Source organism: Balaenoptera physalus (assembly GCF_965194825.1).
Source record: "Balaenoptera physalus genome assembly, chromosome: 2".
Lineage (NCBI taxonomy): Eukaryota > Metazoa > Chordata > Mammalia > Artiodactyla > Balaenopteridae > Balaenoptera > Balaenoptera physalus.
In genome coordinates, this window is record NC_138883.1 from 163,928,572 (window position 1) to 163,948,941 (window position 20,370).

General features: G+C 40.5%; 1 protein-coding gene across 2 annotated transcripts; it reads right to left on the minus strand.

Moving 5' to 3' along the window:
• Positions 1–189: 189 nt before the first annotated feature.
• Positions 190–16,247, minus strand: LOC309654769 (zinc finger protein 771-like). 2 transcript variants are annotated; one of them, XM_082449187.1, is made up of 2 exons: positions 12,140–16,247; positions 190–8,708 (listed from the first exon to the last, which is right to left on the minus strand). In XM_082449187.1, exons 1-2 carry the CDS (start codon positions 12,790–12,792, stop codon positions 8,660–8,662), a joined length of 702 nt encoding a protein of 233 aa, XP_082305313.1. In that variant the 5' UTR covers positions 12,793–16,247; the 3' UTR covers positions 190–8,659. The 2 variants fall into 2 exon arrangements, with proteins under 2 accessions (XP_082305313.1, XP_082305314.1); XM_082449188.1 differs by having other exon boundaries at positions 190–9,469.
• Positions 16,248–20,370: the final 4,123 nt, after the last annotated feature.

Below are 20,370 nucleotides of genomic sequence, written 5' to 3' on the forward strand. Positions count from 1 at the left end.
CAAGAGCAGACATGGGTATTTACATTACTAAATGTTGACAAATTGTTTGGTTTTGAATTTGATCCTTGATTCATCAGGCCTACGTGGCCTCTCTCAAATGAACACCATGATCTGTGAATGATTTATGCTACACTGATTTTATTCCATGCAATAATTTAAAAATTATTACTGAATGCCCACAACATTCACTTTACAAAGTACTACAAGGCATAAAAATACGACTAATACTTAGAGAAAAGCATTCGAGTCACAGTGCCTGTTTATCATTGCCTCAGCCCATTACAAGCATCCCCATAATAAAGTGATAGCAAAAACCTGTGGGCCTTGCAAATAATACTTGTAATAGGATTGCTTCCCTAGCAGTAAAACATCTGTGCTGATTTTAACTTTTTTTTTTTTGGCCACGCTGTGTGGCATGTGGGATCTTAGTTTCCCAACCAGGGAATGAACCCGCAGCCCCTGCAGTGGAAACGTGGAGTCTTAACCACTGGACCTCCAGGGAAATCCTATATTAACTTTCTAAATCTGAGCTGAATCATTTCCAAAAGACACTCTTTTTGTTTTTGTTGTCTCTGAATGCTCTAAAATTTAGCAAGTGAAGTTGGATATAATAAGTTGTGTGTGTGTACTTATGTCCTGGCTAAGGCCCAGGACTGATAAGAAGCTAGACTGCAACTAAGTGAGTACTAAGACCAAGATCATCCATGAGTTTTTAACTGACATAATACATTTATCCCTTTAGAGAGCACAAAATCTGGAAACAACCTTGTTTTGTTTTATAATGATAGATGCTATTTCTTATTAATGATTTTTCTCTATTCAACATATGTGTACATTAATAGTGAAGAAATGTAAAAACCCAGGCTTACTAGGAAACTGCATATATGAAAAATCCTCTAAAGTAAACATGATGATGAATGTTTCAAGTCCTAGCACTTGGAAAACTGGTGATCTAAAGCATCTGAGCCTGGATTGTAATCCCTCTGTGAGTTCATTTCACACTGAGTGGTAGAACTCGATAAAATATACTTGACTTAATTCTGGACGCTGATGGTATTTCATTTTTGTGGGTGTTTTTAGCTTCATGGACTTAGCCTTGTTCTAGGAGTGTAAATAACAGTCTTCTCATATCCTTTTCATCTTTTATATTTCAGCTGCAGCATCCCTTCTCAGCTTCAGTGTCAGCTTCTCATTCTTCCTCCATCTTTCCCAGCACACGCTAGGTACTCTGAACAAAGACATTTCTTTTGGAATCCTGAACTTAGCTCTTTTCATCATTGCATAATACATGGCTGCAGATACTTCTCTTTTAGATTCATTTTCCTATAATCATTAAATTGAAAAGGCTCTGTATCCTATTGGGTACTTACTTTTGGTTTTATTTGGAAGAAAGCAATATGGTTCTAAAAAGTTAAGCAAAACATGTTTTCAGTTGTTATAAGTGTTCTGAAGAAATAGGAGGGTAGAGGAGACATATTTGCATTATTTTAGTCTAAACAGATAAAAAACGCTCTCCATAGAAAAGTGAACTTGCTTATTCATTTTCTTGTTCATTTGAGGAAAATGCTACAGTTTTATATTTTGCTTTGGGAGGACTTTTGATATTTCCAACAAAATAAGTGGTCATTGGTGTGAAAGGGTGAGCAGATGATCATTGAGAAGGCTGCTAAATCCCAGTGGGGATGATCCAAGAATCAGCCTGGTTTTTTTAAAATTTCAGATTTATTGAGGTATAACTGACACATAAAATTTTAAGATATTTAAAGTGGTGATTTGATACATGTATAAATTGTGAAAGGATTCCCCTATTGAGTTAATGAACACATCCATCACCTTATATATTTCTCTCTCTCTCTCGGTGAGAACGTTTAAGTTCTATTTTCTCAGAAGATTTTGATTATACAATACAGTATTATCAACTATTGTCATCATGTTTTATATTAGATCCTCAGATCTTATCCATCTTATAGCTGAAAGTTCATACCCTTTTACCAATCTGTCCCTATTTCCCAACCCCTCTCCCCACCCAGTCCCTGGCAAATACTTTTCTATTCTGTTTCTATGAGTATGACAATTTTTAAGGCTGTTATGTCGAATGAAGAAGGTTGAAGCAAATGAACTGAAAGAGCTCTTTAAAAAAGCAAGTGATTCTGTAGACTAAGTCTTCCCCAGTAGTATTTCAATATCTAACTCTGGCCAAAAAATGTTTTGGTAGAATTTATCAGTATCAGATTTCCATTATCCATAGCTCATCCCAAGTGTTCTAGTCATGAACTGCTATATTAGAACAGTGCCTGGTGTGTTGTAAGTGCTCAATAAAATATTCATTGAATGAATAATTTTGGAAGTGACATTTATTGAGTACTTACTGTAAGCTAGGCATCATTCTAAGCATGGGAAATATGGTGGTATATAGCAGTACATGAATAAAACAGTTGGAATACAATGGGAATTCTTATACTTTCCCCAGTGGAATTTATAAGCCATTAAACCATAGTCATCTCCCCAAAAGTGGATGTACTGGACTCTGATACTCCTCACAAATGTGACATTTTAGAGTGCCTACACTGAGATTATTTTCAATCAATGTGGTTTGTAAACTTTTATGGAAACAATCCAAGTTAGTCCCTGGCATACTAAGGTACTTAAAGCAAATGAGATCTTTATTTTGTGTCTTAGGTGCTTGTCAGAGAGTCTGGTCTGGATTATACTATTCTTCTCTCTCAAAAGACAGATGAAGACACTTCATGTTTGAGAGTCATCATCTAAGGTTCTTCTCAACTGGTATCTCCACAGGTGGGTTGAGGGTATGCAGAGATACCAAGTCCTTGGTCTCCTGCAGTTGTAGATAGGCTTGTTCAAGGCCATTTGGAGGGACACGTGTGGGTCTGAAAAAGTCTCCAAAGATCTGGTCCAAGAGATAAGTGTATCATGAATTTTCTGGATTTTCTAATGTAATACCACCAGAAAGTTGGATTGATGCTTTAGATGACATTAATTTTCTGTAGAAATTCCCACAAAAAATTACAAAATATGTCCTAAGGTTTTGTTTTCAGAAGATTGTTATAAAGAAAAAAGCCACATGGACTAAATATTTAGCAATATTCATTATGTTGTTAAATATTCTGAATGAGGTTACTGGCAGGAGACTTTCTCTCTCCTGAAAATAAGAAACAAATTGGTAGCAATCATTTTCTTTCTTTTCCATTTCATGAATAATTTTATTATTTTTTGTGGGAAGCCAAATGTTAAATTTTGTGCTTAACTGATGTATATCAAGAATTTAAAACTATATTTTCTTCAAATGGCTAGCATTTTTGTAACGGGAGTGTACCCTAAAGATTCCTTAAAAAATATACTTTAAAGATTGCCATGGAAATGATAGGATTGAGAAAAATACCTATTTGGCTTTTTTCCCCCTTTGACTTTATAATGAAGCTACAAAACTCTGATATTTGCCAAGGGATAATATAAGAATGGATCTTTTCACATCTTTGAAAACATAAAAGCTGCTTGAAATATTTTCTATCCAAAAACCTTCTCGACTCCACATTTCCCACCAGGTCTTGTCCAATTTCTCTACATCCTTCACTAGCAAACTTCTTTAAAATGGTAATGAGCACTTTCTGTTTTCTCATTCTCTACAGAACCCCCTCCAGCAGGGCCTTCTTTCTACATCCTCCTACAGCTGTTTCTCATCCATGTCCTCCATGCTCCTAAATCTAGCGGTCAACTCCCTGTCCTCATCTTACTGATGGAGCAGCAGCATTTGACATCATCAGTTGCCCCTTCCTCTTTGAAACTGTGTCTGCCTTTGGTCACCAGAATATCATTCCCTTTTTATTTGTACCTACCTTACTGGACTACTGCTTCTTTGTTGTCTTTGTTGGATCCTACTCAGCTTTAAGACCTCAAATATAGGAGTCTCTCAGGGTATCGTTGTTGGATCTTTCCTCTTCTCTGTCTATATTCACTCAACTGACTTATCTTGACCCAGAGATTTGACTCTCAAATGTTATCTGTTTTTCCCTTAAGCCCCATATTTCAAATTATCATAAAATCTTGTCAGCTCTACTTTCAAAATATATTCTAATTTTGAGCTATCAATTAAATATTTTTAGTCCAAGCCTCTATCGTCTCTCACCTGGACTGTTGCATCAGGTTTGTAATGTGTCTCCCAGCTTCTCCTCTTGCTCTGTGCTCATCCACCCCAGTAAGAGCTTACAAATGAAATACCAAGTGCTTACCTTGGCAAGTAACGTTCTCTATGAAATGGTCTTCACCTGCTTCTCTATCTGCATCTCTGGCCAATCTTGGCCTCACTCACTTGCCTTCAGCCACTCTTGCGGCCCTGTGGCATCTCAATCATGCTAAGTGCCCTCGGCCTTGGCACACAGGGATGCTTCCGCCAGAAGCATTAATGCGCTCGCCTCATAGCTCACTCTTATTTCAGGTTTTCTATATAATGATACCTGATCCAAGAGTCCTTCCCTGATCCTTTATCAAACATATGAGCCCTGCCAGCATTTTAACTATCTGTCCTCTTACCTGCCTTTATTTTCCTTAGAGTACCTATCAACATTAATTACCTATTGATTCAGTTGACTGATCATTGCCTTTCTCCAGTAGAATGTAGGCTCCCTAAAAGCAGGGTTTACCACTCCCCCCCCCCCTTATTTTGCATTTATAGTCTCAGTGTTAGAAGAGTACCTGACCTGCAGCAGGTGCTCAGTAAATTTTTTTTTCAATGAACGAACAGAAGAAATAGTAGATGGTTTTCAGTGTATCAGTATGGAAGTATTTGATTTTCTTATTTAAAATCTATAAAATGCTGGTTGTGGTTCTATGATTAATCGACTCTATGACTCTTTACCTCTTTGTTCCTTTGCTGAGCTCATACAGGGTAATGGAAGATTCATTCTAAATGGGCTTTACTAGAAGACTCTCTTCCTGCTTGGAGTTCTACTGGAAAACTGATCCACCGCTATCAAGAAACATGATTTTAGAGAAATTTCCTCTGCAACACCACTGAAGATCTCTCCTACTCCAACAGTGATAGATCAGGGATTGAACAAGATCAGCACCCTTTGGTCACTTCTTCACAAGGGCAGGATTTATTTTCAACTCCATCTAATTATTTTCTGGAACCTTCTTTTGTAGACTCATTACTGTGTTATTTTATGGGAGGATGCTGGGGGTAAACTGCTCTAAAGCAAGGATATATTGAAAATGTTTCCTCTGTGGCCAGATTGTCCAAATTTGACTTTGGAGTCAATATTTTTATTGGATATTTAGTGCTTATCAAAATCACTTGCAGCCAAAATAAAATGTCAATCAGAGGCATACATTATACTGCTAGAAATTCAAGATTTCATAGGATTTTTGTGATGTATGGTATGGTATGACAGAAATTATATTGAATATGCCACTTCAAATAAATCCTGAGGATGGAAAAATATAATTTTTAATATTTGCTAAAAATATATTATTCTCTAGCAGTGAATGCCACCGTCAAAATACATAACTAATTTTAAGCTAGATCCCAAACGAGTAAATACATATAAAATTTCAAATGTTGGTATGCACAGTAAAAAACAAATAAAAACTAAAAGAACACTGTAGGCAGACCTGTTTTATATAAGGTGGTCATAGACAATCTTCCAAGTCTGAGATATTAGAATCAAGACCTGAGGGGGAGGAGGGAACAGCCTGCAGGTCTGTGGAAGAAGAACTTCCAGGTGAAATAATAGCAAGTGCCAAGGTGTAGAGGTGGAGACATTCTGGGTATTGTCCAGGGAAGCAATGAAGCAGATGTGTTAGGGCAGAGTGAATGGGGTCAGGAGTGGTGTTAGATGAGTTAAGGAGGGTGGTGGGGGTGTAGGTGGTGTAGGACTTTTAGACCACTGTCATGACTTTGGCATTTACTTAGTGTGAGATTAGAATCCAAGACAAGGTTTCCACTGGAGGAGAAACGTGGTCAGGTTTCCTTTAAGGGAGTGACTCTGCAGCGAGGAAAATTGACTGTATAAAGAGACAATATAAAATGAGAAGGAAAAAAGGAAAACCAGTTAGCAATCTCTGTACAAAAGAGAGGTAACTTTAGCTTGGAAACAGTAGAGGTGGTCAGATTCAGGATCTATTTAGAAGCTGATAGGTCTTCTGATGGACTGAATGATGTTAAGTGAGAAGACAACCATGACTGAGACTTCTTGCTTGAGCAACTGGTCAGAGGGGATTGTCATTTATTGAGATACAAAACAGTGTGGGAGGAGCCACTTTCTGGTTCATTTTCAGTTAATTTTTGAATATGTTATAAGGTAAGGGACCAATCTTATTGTTTTGTGGATATCCAGTTTTCTCAGCACCATTTGCGGGAAAGACTGTCCTTTCTCCATTGAATGGTCTTGGAAGTCTTGTCAATGCCATTTGACCACATTTATTTCTTGGCTCTCTATTCTGTGCCATTGGAGTATATGTCTGTCTTTATGCCAGTACCACACTGTTTTGATTACTGTCGCTTTTTAGTAAGTTTTGAAATCAGGAAGTGTAAGAACTCCAATCTTGTTCTTCTTTTTCAAAATCGTTGTTTATATGCGCACAACATTGTGTAAATTTTATACATATATCTGTATATATAACATTATATCTAACACTGTGTAGGTTTAAGGTGTACACCATGATGATCTGATACATGTATATACTGTGAAATGATTACTTCAGTATGGTTAGTTCATATAATTTGATGCTATTTTATTTATTTATTTTTGGTATTTATTTATTTATTTTGATCCTTTCAGGATCTTAGTTCCCTGACCAGGGATCAAACCCAGGCCCCGGCAGTGGAAGCTCAGAGTCCTAACCACTGGACCACCAGGGAATTCCCAATGTTATTTTAAATATGAATTGTTTTCTTAATTTCCTTTTGAGGTTGTTCATTGTTATTAAATAGAAATAAACTAATTTTTGGTGAATCCTTCCCCGCCCCTCATACAATTATCTCTTAATATCCTGTGAAAGTAGTGTTCTGAAGAGCACAGTTTGAAAAATACTGCCCAAAGGGATATCCTAATTTTTACTGTTGTTGCAGAGACTTTCTTTGAACCTATTTGCTTTTTCACATTATTTGGAGAACTTTCCTTATGTAATTTTTAACATTTATGATGAATCACGTTCTTATTTATTTTGAAGGAAAAAACCCTACAGAATTTTAATAATGCCCATAGTCCAATGAAAGTTAATTTATCCATCTACCAGAACTCCCTATTTATTTACATTTCACTAATTCAAGGGATGAAGTTCAAATTTAAATTCTATTGCATGTGAACTATATGACTTTGGGCATCCTGCTTCATGATTCTGAGCTTAAGCTTTCTAAACCTGTAAGACAGAGTAACAGCATCAGGCTTATTTTTGTTATAATCAAAAAATATACATATGTGTATGTCACTTTAGATGTTTCCGGTTGGGGAATGAAGAATGTGGATTGTATTTAGACTTTGATCTTGGTTCTTTATGTTCTAAGTTATGGTATTAAACTTTTAAAAACTTGCTTTATACCCTAAAAAATAAAGACGTATATGCAGATCATATGGTCTAATAATACCACTCATTCATTTCTATTATTTAGGCTTGAGAGTGTTACTAGACTTATTAATTTCTCTGATACGGTCTGACAAACTGATGTTTGAAAGCACAAAAGTGAGTGGTACTTTCTGAGGTGGGGGAGTTAGATGAGACATTTCTAAACATGATTTCTAGGAAACACTGTTTGAATAAACTAGTAAGTGAAAAAGAGTCAGGTCCTTGCTTTGTGGTAGCAATATTCCCTTCTCTTCATTATAAAATGCAATCATTTAATTTTATTTATTTATTTTGGCTGCACCACACGGCTTGCAGGATCTTAGTACAGTACCCTGACCAGGGACTGAGCCCGGGACCCCTGCAGCTCAAGTGCAGAGTCCTAACCACTGGACCACCAGGGAATTCCCCACGATCATTTTAATATAGCCCAACATACTGTGTAAGAATAAACTCATTAATAAGGATAAAACACCACTGAAATCACTGACTGAAGAGGCTTTACCTGAGATCTTTTATTTCCCTTATTCAAAATTGTAGATTTGCCCCCAAAGATTGTAATTATTCTTGTCTTTAATCTCAGTTCTCTGGAGAAGTTTAAACTAACTTATCACTAGCCTCAGAAGTGGCATTGCTGTTATCTCCATGGTGATAACATGCTTTCTGCTAGACAGAATACAGTTGCTGTTATTTCTCAAAGGGCTTACTTCCCAAGCAGGAAAGTCCATTCTAGTGTAAAAGATTCTAAAGGAGAAATGTCAGCAGTATGCGGTTTCTTATTTCTTAACTCTGGTTGGAGGTAGGAAGAAGAGGAAAGAGATTCTGGTTCCCTGAGAAGTCACTGTTATCAGAAGTGATGCATGTGTCCAGGTGCCGTCCCTGTGTTTCTGAGGTGCCTGGTGTCCTGCAGGCAGCTCTGTCCCTTGCTCAGGCTCAGTGAGATGGCAGGATTCCATATCATCGCTTCATCCCACCCGCCAAAACCCTCAGTCCCAGAAGGGTCCCCACAGTCGGTTGTCTCTCTGTCAAAACCACAAATGCTCAAGGATCCATTCATCCTTTCCTTCTTTTATTTATTGACTTACTTGCTCATCAACATGTATGTACTGAGCACAACGTGTAGGGCATTTCTGGGGATACAGAGATGAAAAAAAATTATGTCTTCAAGGGAATCTCAGTCTATTGATCTGATAAACAAATAGGTAATTCAACTCCAATATGATTATTGTCAGAGCACAGAGGAAGGACACCTTATCCATGAGGTGGAGGGAGAAGGTTACACTTGAGATTAAAAGATAAATGCACTTTTTCCAATTTAAGGAGTAAAGTTTGAAATTCCAGGCACAGGGGACATCTCACGCGAAAGCACAGGGCCATGGCACCAGGCAGTTCGCTACGGTTGCTGGAGGATGGACGATGCTCCGGCTGTTTACACTGAGTCTCTGCTGCAGGTGGCCAGGCTGCTGCCTGGTCCTAGTCTATGAAGGAACAGGTGCTTCCTCTTCCCCATCTCCAGGGCACTAGCGCCCAGTGGCAGTTGGGAATTGAGCCTGATGTCTTGGCAGATGGCAGGGTTGGGTGGTTCCTGTCCAGCTCCACTTTCAGAAAGTGGCCATTATCTTGCCCTTGATCACCTTATATGCATCTCCTGGAGTGATCAGACTTTTTACTATGACTTTCTTGGCCTCTGCCTCACCTGATGATCTGCATGTCTCTTTCAACAACTCACTGAGATAAAATCTTTACCGCTGGTGGGGCTAGCTAAGCCTTCTCCCCACATCTGCAGCTCTGCGATTACTCCCTGCAGGCCTCCTGTGAGGCTGCATATCCTCCTTATCTTCCCATAATGGCCAGTTGGTGGACAGTCCCCTCTTTCAACTTCCATCTGGGTCTTCACAGGGATAGAAAAAGAGATTGTTCCAGAAATAAGTTAGAGTTCAACACTTTTAAGAGAGTAGAGGACATAAAGGGAGTATAAATGGCCAATAGGAAAATAAAACAGTAAACAGTAGCAAAGAAGAGAAAATAAACACTAAAAATAGTAGAGTGGTATAGTCTTTATATATATTATTGAAATACATATAATTAAAGTGGTGGCTCCAAAGCCTTCTAGGAAGGGATGTGGCTACATTGGTTGTCTGGACAGATGGATAGCAATTATGGCTTAGAACATGTATTTTACGATAATGGTTTTAAAAACATTCCATATCTATTAATTCTTTACACAAACCCTCCACCATAAGAGTCCTCAAGTATAAAAATAATTTTGGCTTTATCTGTCATTTACCTTTATGGTGCAATCTGATACTCTAGCAAATTAGGGATGTCCTGAAAAGAGCTGCTGAGGGTATGATGTGGGAAGACACTGGGAGGGGCTTGCTGGGAGGAGGAAGTGTTGTGTCTCCATTCCTGAGGCTTCAGATTAGAGAGAATGCAGACATTCTTTAGGTGGCTTGCTGGGACTTGCTGAGGTGGAACTTTTCCCGTGTTCTGCAGGGGCTGGGGACAAGGCACTGACGGAACCCCAAGGTGCTGGCTTCACAATACACAAACTTCTAATCCATTTGCTCAAATACAATCCAAGTAATGGAAAGAAAAATAAAATCAGACAATCTAGTCATTGGACAGCAATAAGTTAAAGTAGTCACAATGTCGCCACTGGAGTCACAGCCTCACACCTTTGACAGGGATTAGTGTTAAGATTTCTAGGTGAAATCCCGGCCACTGGGAATTCCCTATGGGACACCAAGACAGCTGCTAGGGCTCACAGTCGCCATGTTTGCTCTAATATATTCCTCTTGCTCCAAAGACAAAACTTGGGTAATCAACTAGTGAATTTTGTGCAATTTTTCATGAGTTTCCCAGCAGTTTCCCCCTCTTTTTTTTTTTGTCAGTTACCAGATGCTAATATGCTAATATGATGATGTTGGCTTAGATGGGGATCATAAATATTCAAATCAGTTCCATGAGTGCTTGTTATGTGCTTGGCTGTGGCTCCGATAAAAGATGAGTAAAACACAGTCCTGACCCTCAGAAAAGCAGGCTAATTGTTTGAGAGGAATGCTAAAAATGAGGTATGATGTTGTCTCACACTTATATCAGAATTATATCCTGAAATACTGAAATTCAGGGCAGTGTATGACAAAGGACCCAAATGAGCATCCCAGATAAGGAATTTTAGTATTTATGTATGGGTAGCAGGTCACATTAGCGTGGATTCACAGTAATACAGGAAGTTTTGGTGAGCTAGTTGTGTCAACAAGAACAGAAATGATCAGGGAAAAAAAAAGCTAACAGGTAGCACTTGTTTGGGTTTTTTTCTTTTTTTTCCTTTTTTTTTTTTCAACTCTGGTCCTGCGCCTCATCCCGTGTCCCCATCTCAATGACACTGCCTGCGGTCACCCAAGCTAAGAAATGAAATCAGCCCCATCTCTCCTTTCCCCACGTCCGCTTTAACTCCTATTAATTCTAGCTCAATAATATGCCATATCCCTCCCTCCCCTCTAATCCCTCAAGGCTTCTTTGTGGCCTTGGAACCTTTACCCTGGCTTCCAGGGTCCTCAGTGGTCTGTCTCCTGCCAACGTCCTTGCTTGTTGTCCCTACCTTCCACCCCAGAGGACATCTGCAATCTCTAACAAGTCTGGCATGCAGGTTCAGGGGTTCTCTCCATAGGTCCCCAACCCCAACTCTCTTGACCTTAAGACCAGCTTAAATGCCACCTCTGAGAAGAGCCTCTCTAAACTCCAAGATTGCACTGAAGACCTCTCCTATCCAACAACTCCCCTATTAGAGTTCCAATGACAAGGGACTGCACTTGCCTGTGTACTTGTCCCCACTGTGCCATTCACTGGCTGTCAGTACCTATTTACTCACCTGCAGAAATGGAGGTAAAAGAGTTACCTAACTTTGGGATGCTTTGAGGATGAGAATGAGCTAATAATAATGTAGCACTCAAGTTCTTTAACCTAGTGCTAAAGTTTCCACTATTGCTCCTCTTTACTAGACTGAGTTCCATGAGGTTCATGCCGGCTCACTCAAAGCTCTGCAGAATGCACTGCCTGTTGATCACGAACGCGCTAAATTTATGGACCCTTCTAGGTCTGAGGTCATAAAGACATAACCAAGGGCCAAGCGTGTAATGACTCCACACACACACACAAAATCAGTTCCTGGAACACTTTTGGGCTTATAGCCCCACTTGACTCCATGACAATTCACCTAAATCACCTAAGCCTGGGGAGACTCCCAACTTTCCTCCTAATTCACACCCCACTCACCTCATTCACAGGCACGGGTGGGGTGAGGATATAATACTTTATTCACTCTAACACGGGCCGAGGGGATGTAATGAGGGGGAGGTGGGCGCGTTTCCAGGGACCCCGGTAGGGGATCCTCCCTGTCTCCCAGTTCCAGGGCAGCCAGGGCCGCCGTCCCACCCTGAGACGCAGGTGGCGGAGCGGGGAGTTGTCCAGGTTAACGCAGCCCCAGGTCGGGATACCAGCGCGCCCCTCCCCAGTTCGCACCCTGCGGAGACAAGAATGGCGGTTCAACTGCACTCACAATCTGGACAGCGCTCGGTGGCAGTGGCTCCGGCGGGTAGCTTGAAGTCTCGGCCGCCGCCCGCGCAGATACAGAGACGGTGCGTGTGTGCGCAACGGTGGCAGACGAAGTGCGAGCTGAGGCGGAAGCGCCAGCGGCACTCGGCACGTGGGTAGGGCCGCTCGCCTGTGTGCGTGCACGCATCCTCCGCCAGGTTGGAGCGGTGGCCGAAGCCGCGGCCGCCCACAGCGCAGCAGCACGGCTTCTTGCCCGTGTGCACGCGCCGGTGCTTGGCCAGCGCCGAGCTCTGGGTGAAGCGCGTGCCGCAGTCGGCGCATGCGTACGGCCGCTCGCCCGTGTGCACGCGCAGGTGCTGTGCATAGTTGGAGCTCTGCGCGAAGCGGCGGCTGCGTTGTGCGCATGCGTACGGCTTTTCGCCCGTGTGGCGACGGCGGTGCTGCCGCAGGTTCGAGGCGGCTGAGAAGTGTTTGTCTCATTCCGGGTGTTCGTAAGGCCGCTCGCCCGTATGCGCGCGGCTGTGTTTGGTCAGCGCCGACTTCTGCGAGAAGCGCCGGCCGCACTCGGTGCCCGCAAAGGGCCGCTCGCCCGTGTGTATGCGGGCGTGCTTGGCCAATGTGGAGCGGCGCGCAAAGGCAAGGCCGCAGTCCCAGCATGCATGTGGGCGCGCCGGGTACGCTGACGGCACTGGCGCCTCGCTCGGGACCTCCTTGTTGTCCATGGGGATCTTGAGTTTCACCACTTCATACTTCTCTTCACCCTCATCCTCCTCACCCTTCACCAGCAGCACCATCTCTTCTTGCATCCTTTCCTCCTCCTCCTCCTCTGTCTGCTGTTCACCGGGCATCTTGGTGTCCAGCCGCAGGTTCGGGCGCTTGCGCTGCCCCAGGCCAGGGCGCCGGGCCCATGTAGCACTTGTGATGTGGCAGACACTTTTCTAAGTTCTTTACTTTGGGGACTTAACGTGGTGGTTCAGTGTAAGACTCCACGCTCCCAATGCAGGGGGCACAGGTTCGATCTCTGGTCGGGGAAGTAAGATCCTGCATGCCACACGAGGCAGCCAAAAGATAAATAAGTAAAACAAGTTCTTTATTACATTTCTCATTTATTCCTTGCAAAAACTATGGGGTATGTACTATTATAATCATCCATGACGGTAGTCTCTGCTCTTAACTGCTAAATCCCATTGCCTCTGTCTCCAATGGGTACAAGGCGTGTTTATGAAGAAATTTAGATAGCATTTGGAAATTCTATATTGTATGTGAAGAGAGACAGTGCCATCTCTATCCCGTGGGTAGCATTTAATTGTTTCTTCAACATAGCATATTGTTTGAGTTAAGGATAGATAATATACTTTCAAAATAGAATGATGACAGATAAATTTTAAAATTTTCTTCCTTGATTTGCTTTTAAAAGAGCAGAGATAACGTCCATCTATTTATTCAAATGCCTCTAAAATGATAGTTTATATTTTCCAGATATAAATTTTGTATTTTGAGATGTCGATTTATCAGACCTACTCTTTGCAATTGTAAACGTAAGTGATTGATTCATACTATATACAGACTCCAAAGGAGGACTTTTCTACATATTAAATTAATTGATTGTAGGTTTTGTAGCAAAACCCACACATTTTCCTTTATACGGTGGGCAATTTGCCGAACAGCTTTTGGGTAACTTACTAATGTGCCAATAACCTGTTTTCAGCTTCACTGTGATGAGTCCTCAGTCCTTATGTCTGAAGACAGAAAAAGACCCATAGAGAAGAGTATATCACTTCTCCACTTCTTAGTATTTAAGTGATGAATTATACTTCTAAAGAGAGAACAATCTCATATTTGGCATCTGTTATTAAATATGTGGTTTCCATCTTCTTTGGGGGTAAATTTTTAAGTTGTTTCATAAAAATTCTAACACTTGTATTAGTAACTAATCAACACTGATAGAAGTGTAGAGCATTTTAATTAATATCATATCTGACTGGACTTGTTCTGAGTTTAATGATGGGAGAGAGAAAATATTAATGACCTCAAAATGAATGTATGAAAACATTTTATTGGTCTTGTCCCAATTATAATTTCTTTTAACTTGGTTTTTAGTTTGAAGCATTTTTTTTTTTCAAACAAGGAAGATACAGCAAGGATATATTTATTTATTTCAACACGGATTGGTTGATTTTAATTAATTTTTAAAGAAGTACAGAAAATGGTCTTATTAATGTGTAATGGAATATGATAGCTCTTATTTTAAATTTTTATTTGAATTTTTCATTTGTTGCATTGAGATGTTTTGGACACGTTGAATATTCCAGTGCAAAGTTTCAAGTTCTTTCTTTATGGTTATTTGCAAAGAAGGACAAGAATATTAAAGACTCTTTTTTATTTTTTTAAATTAATTAATTAATTAATTAATTTATGGCTGTGTTGGGTCCCCGTTTCTGCGCGAGTGCTTTCTCTAGTTGCAGCGAGCGGGGGCCACTCTTCATGGCGGTGCGCGGGCCTCTCACTATCGTGGCCTCTCTTGTTGCGGAGCACAGGCTCCAGACGCGCAGGCTCAGTAGTTGTGGCTCACGGGCCTAGTTTCTCCGCGGCTTGTGGGATCTTCCCAGACCAGGGCTCAAACCCGTGTACCCTGCATTGGCAGGCAGATTCTCAACCACTGCACCACCAGGGAAGCCCTAAAGACTTTTGATGAAAGAGGCTGATATTTCAGGAAAAAGCCTCTTCATTCAAGGGCTTTCCAAAATTTGCTTTGGGAGTACTGTTTGTCATTTAACTCTTGCTTGTGTTACCTTACTTATACAATCAAATTATTTCATTTCCTTGCAGGGATATGTGTCTTAATACACCATTTGTAAAAAGATTTAGAATTTATGGGTGAAAGATTTTAGTGAATCTATGACATGTAGACAGAACAGACAAAGTGAACTTCAGAATTGCTGGGACATAAAACACCAGACTGATTATTTGTAGAGTCTAAAGTCACTAGAATTATCTGGTGAAAGGAAAAGAAAAAAAAAAAAAAAAAAAAAAGGATGTTTATCTCCAAATGGTATTCATTGTATATTTACTCAGTGATTTCTATGATTTTAATAGCAATATTTTCCAGAATAGATAATTTTGTGACATGCAAATAAAAACGATCCCCGATTTATAATAGCAAAAATATAGTTTGATAAGTTGCTATGCAGATTGCTGACTTTCTAGTGATCATAGACCTTAGGATAAGGAACTTAGTTAGTTCTCCATGTGTGTAACATTTAAATATTAACATAATAGAAAGTGCAAAACTTTAGTTATGTCTTTTTTGTCAAGACTGTGTAGGGTTGCATGAATTGTTGAGAAGAATGTGCATGAGAAGGAAGAGCAATAAATGAACATTCAAATATGTACTATTTCTGATTATAGAAATATTGTATTTGCAAAACTATATTGTTGGAGGGAGCTTCAAGATGGCGGAAGAGTAAGACGCAGAGATCACCTTCCTCCCCACCAATACATCAGAAATACATCTACATGTGGAACAACTCCTACAAAAGACCTACTGAACACTGGCAGAAGACCTCAGACCTCCCAAAAGGCAAGAAACTCCCCACGTACCTGGGTAGGGAAAAGAACAAAGAAAAAACAGACACAAAAGAATAGGGACGGGACCTGCATCTCGGGGAGGGAGCTGTGAAGGAGGAAAGGTTTCCACACACTAGGAAGCCCCTTCGCGGGCGGAGACTGCGGGTTGCAGAGGGGGGAAGCTTCGGAGCCACGGAGGAGAGCGCAGCCACAGGGGTGCGGAGGGCAAAGCGGAGAGATTCCCGCACAGAGGATCGGTGCCAAATAGCACTCACCAGCCCGAGAGGCTTGTCTGCTCACCCGCTGGGGCGGGCAGGGGCTGGGAGCTGAGGCTCGGGCTTCGGTCAGATCCCAGGGAGAGGACCGGGGTTGGCTGCGTGAACACAGCCTGAAGGGGGCTAGTGTGCCACGGCTAGCCGGGAGGGAGTCTGGGGAAAAGTCTGGAGCTGCCAAAGAGGCAAGAGAATTTTTCTTGCCTCTTTGTTTCCTGGTGCGCGAGGAGAGGGGATTAACAGCGCCGCTTAAAGGAGCTCCAGAGATGGGCATGAGACACGGCTATCAGCGCGGACCCCAGAGATGGGCATGAGACGCTAAGGCTGCTGCTGCTGCCACCAAGAGGCCTGTGTGCAAGCACAGGTCACTATTCACACGTCCCCTCCCGGGAGCCTGTGCAGCCCGCCACTGCCAGGGTCCCGTGATCCAGGGACAACTTCCCCAGGAGAACGCACGGCGCGCCTCAGGCTGGTGCAATGTCATGCTGGCCTCTGCAGCCGCAGGCTCGCTCCGCACTCCGTACCCCTCCCTTCCCCCAGCCTGAGTGAGCCAGAGCCCCTGAATCAAGTGCTCCTTTAACCCCGTCCTGTCTGGGCGGGAACAGACGCCCTCAGGCGACCTACACGCAGAGGTGGGGCCAAATCCAAAGCTGAACCCCAGGAGCTGTGGGAACAAAGAAGAGAAAGGGAAATTTCTCCCAGCAGCCTCAGGAGCAGCGGATTAAATCCCCACAATCAACTTGATGTACCTGCATCTGTGGAATACCTGAATAGACAACGAATCATCCCAAATTGAGGCAGTGGACTTTGGGAGCAACGATGTATATATATTTCCCCCTTTTTCTCCTTTTGTGAGTGTGTATGTGTATGCTTCTGTGTGTGATTTTGTCTGTATAGTTTTGCTTTTACCATTTGTCCTAGGGTTCTGTCTCTCCGTTGTTTTTTTTTCTGTACAGTTTTTAGCACTTGTTATCATTGGTGGATTTGTTTTTTGGTTTGGTTGCTCTCTTCTTTCTTTCTTTCTTTTTTTTGTTTTTTTATTACTTAAAAAATTTTTTTTAATACTTATTTTTTCTTTTAAGAAGGGAGTGGCAGGATATACTTAAAGTGATGAAGGAGAAAAACCTACAACCAAGATTACTCTACCCAGCAAGGATCTCATTCAGATTTGACAGAGAAATTAAAACCTTTAAAGACAAGCAAAAGCTAAGAGAATTCAGCACCATCAAACCATCTTTACAACAAATGCTAAAGGAACTTCTCTAGGCAGGAAACACAAGAGGAGGAAAAGACCTACGATAACAAACCCAAAACAGTTAAGAAAATGGTAATAGGAACATACATATCGATAGTTACCTTAAATGTAAACGGATTAAATGCTTCAACCAAAACACATACACTGGCTGAATGAATACAAAAACAAGACCCATATATATACTGTCTACAAAAGACCCACTTCAGACCTAGGGACACATACAGACTGAAAGTGAGGGAATGGAAAAAGATATTCCATGCAAATGGAAATCAAAAGAAATTTGGAATAGCAATTCTCATATCAGACAAAATAAATAGACTTTAAAACAAAGACTATTACAAGAGACAAAGAAGGACACTACATAATGATCAAGGGGTCAATCCAAGAAGAAGATATAACCATTGTAAATATTTATGCACACAACATAGGAGCACCTCAATACATAAGGCAAATACTAACAGCCATAAAAGGGGAAATCGACAGTAACACAATCATAGTAGGGGACTTTAACACCCCACTTTCACCAACGGACAGATCATCCAAAATGAAAATAAATAAGGAAACACAAGCTGTAAATGATACATTAAACAAGATGGACTTAATTGATATTGATAGGACATTCCATCCAAAAACAACAGAATACACATTCTTCTCAAGTGCTCATGGAACATTCTCCAGGATAGATCATATCTTGGGTCACAAATCAAGCCTTGGTAAATTTAAGAAAATTGAAATCGTATCAAGTATCTTTTCCGACCACAACGCTATGAGACTAGATATCAATTACAGGAAAAACACTGTAAAAAATACCAACACATAGAGGCTACACAATACACTACTTAATAACCAAGAGATCACTGAAGAAATCAAAGAGGAAATCAAAAAATACCTAGAAACAAATGACAATGAAAACACGATGACCCAAAACCTATGGGATGCAGCAAAAGCAGTTCTAAGAGGGAAGTTTATAGCTATACAAGCCTACCTTAAAAAACAAGAAACATCTCAAACAACCTAACCTTACACCTAAAGCAATTAGAGAAAGAAGAACAAAAAAACCCCAAAGTTACCGGAAGGAAAGAAATCATACAGATCAGATCAGAAATAAATGAAAAAGAAATGAAGGAAATGATAACAAAGATCAATAAGACTAAAAGCTGGTTCTTTGAGAAGATAAACACAATTGATAAACCTTTAGCCAGACTCATCAAGAAAAAACGGGAGAAGACTCAAATCAATTGAATAAGAAATGAAAAAGGAGAAGTAACAACTGACACTACAGAAATACAAAGGATCATGAGAGATAACTACAAGCAACTATATGCCAATAAAATGGACAACCTGGAAGAAATGGACAAATTCTTAGAAATGCACAACCTTCCGAGACTGAACCAGGAAGAAATAGAAAATATGAACAGACCAATCACAAGCACTGGAATTGAAACCGTGATTAAAAATCTTCCAGCAAACAAAAGCCCAGGACCAGGTGGCTTCACAGGCGAATTCTATCAAATATTTAGAGAAGAGCTAACACCTATCCTTCTCAAACTCTTCCAAAATATAGCAGAGGGAGGAACACTCCCAAACCCATTCTACGAGGCCACCATCACCCTGATACCAAAACCAGACAAAGATGTCACAAAGAAAGAAAACTACAGGCCAATATCACTGATGAACATAGATGCAAAACTCCTCAACAAAATACTAGCAAACAGAATCCAACAGCACATTAAAAGAATCATACACCATGATCAAGTGGGGTTTATCCCAGGAATGCAAGGATTCTTCAATATATGCAAATCAAACAATGTGATAAATCATATTAACAAATTGAAGGAGAAAAACCATATGATCATCTCAATAGATGCAGAGAAAGCTTTTGACAAAATTCAACACCCATTTTTGATAAAAACCTTCCAGAAAGTAGGCATAGAGGGAACTTTCCTCAACATAATAAAGGCCATATATGACAAACCCACAGCCAACATCGTCCTCAATGGTGAAAAACTGAAACCATTTCCACTAAGATCAGGAGCAAGACAAAGTTGCCCACTCTCACCACTATTATTCAACATAGTTTTGGAAGTTTTAGCCACAGCAATCAGAGAAGAAAAAGAAATAAAAGGAATCCAAATCAGAAAAGAAGAAGTAAAGCTGTCACTGTTTGCAGATGACATGATACTATACATAGAGAATCCTAAAGATGCTACCAGAAAACTACTAGAGCTAATCAATGAATTTGGTAAAGTAGCAGGATACAAAATTAATGCACAGAAATCTCTTGCGTTCCTATACACTAATGATGAAAAATATGAAAGTGAAATGAAGAAAACACACCCATTTACCATTGCAACAAAAAGAATAAAATATCTAGGAATAAACCTACCTAAGGAGACAAAAGACCTGTATGCAGAAAATTATAAGACATTGATGAAAGAAATGAAAGATGATACAAATAGATGGAGAGATATACCATGTTCTTGGATTGGAAGAATCAACATTGTGAAAATGACTATACTACCCAAAGCAATCTACAGATTCAGTGCAATCCCTATCAAGCTACCAGTGGTATTTTTCACAGAACTAGAACAAAAAAATTTCACAATTTGTATGGAAGCACAAAAGATCCTGAATAGCCAAAGCAATCTTTAGAATGAGAAACGGAGCGGGAGGAATGAGGCTCACTGACTTCAGACTATACTACAAAGTGACAGTAATCAAGACAGTATGGTACTGGCACAAAAACAGAAATATAGATCAATGGAACAAGAGAGAAAGCCCAGAGATAAACCCACGCACATATGGTCACCTTATCTTTGATAAAGGAGGCAAGAATATACAGTGGAGAAGACAGCCTCCTCCATAAGTGGTGCTGGGAAAGCTGGACAGCTACATGTAAAAAAATGAAATTAGAACCCTCCCTAACACCATACACAAAAATAAACTCAAAATGGAATGAAGAACTAAATGTAAGGCCAGAGACTATCAAACTCTTAGAGGAAAACACAGGCAGAACACTCTATGACATAAATCACAGCAAGATCCTTTTTGACCCACCTCCGAGAGAAATGGAAATAAAAACAAAAATAAACAAATGGGACCTAATGAAAAAAGCTTTTGTACAGCAAAGGAAACCATAAA

What these genes read in the sequence shown, in the direction of transcription:
- LOC309654769 (XM_082449187.1), bottom strand. Translation starts at nt 12,792, where the DNA reads ATGCTGGGACTGCGGCCTTGCCTTTGCGCGCCGCTCCACATTGGCCAA. An exon ending in CACCGAGCGCTGTCCAGATT is followed by an intron (nt 8,709 to 12,139) that starts GTGAGTGCAGTT and finishes CTGTATCCCCAG; the next exon opens with AAATGCCCTACACGTTGTGC.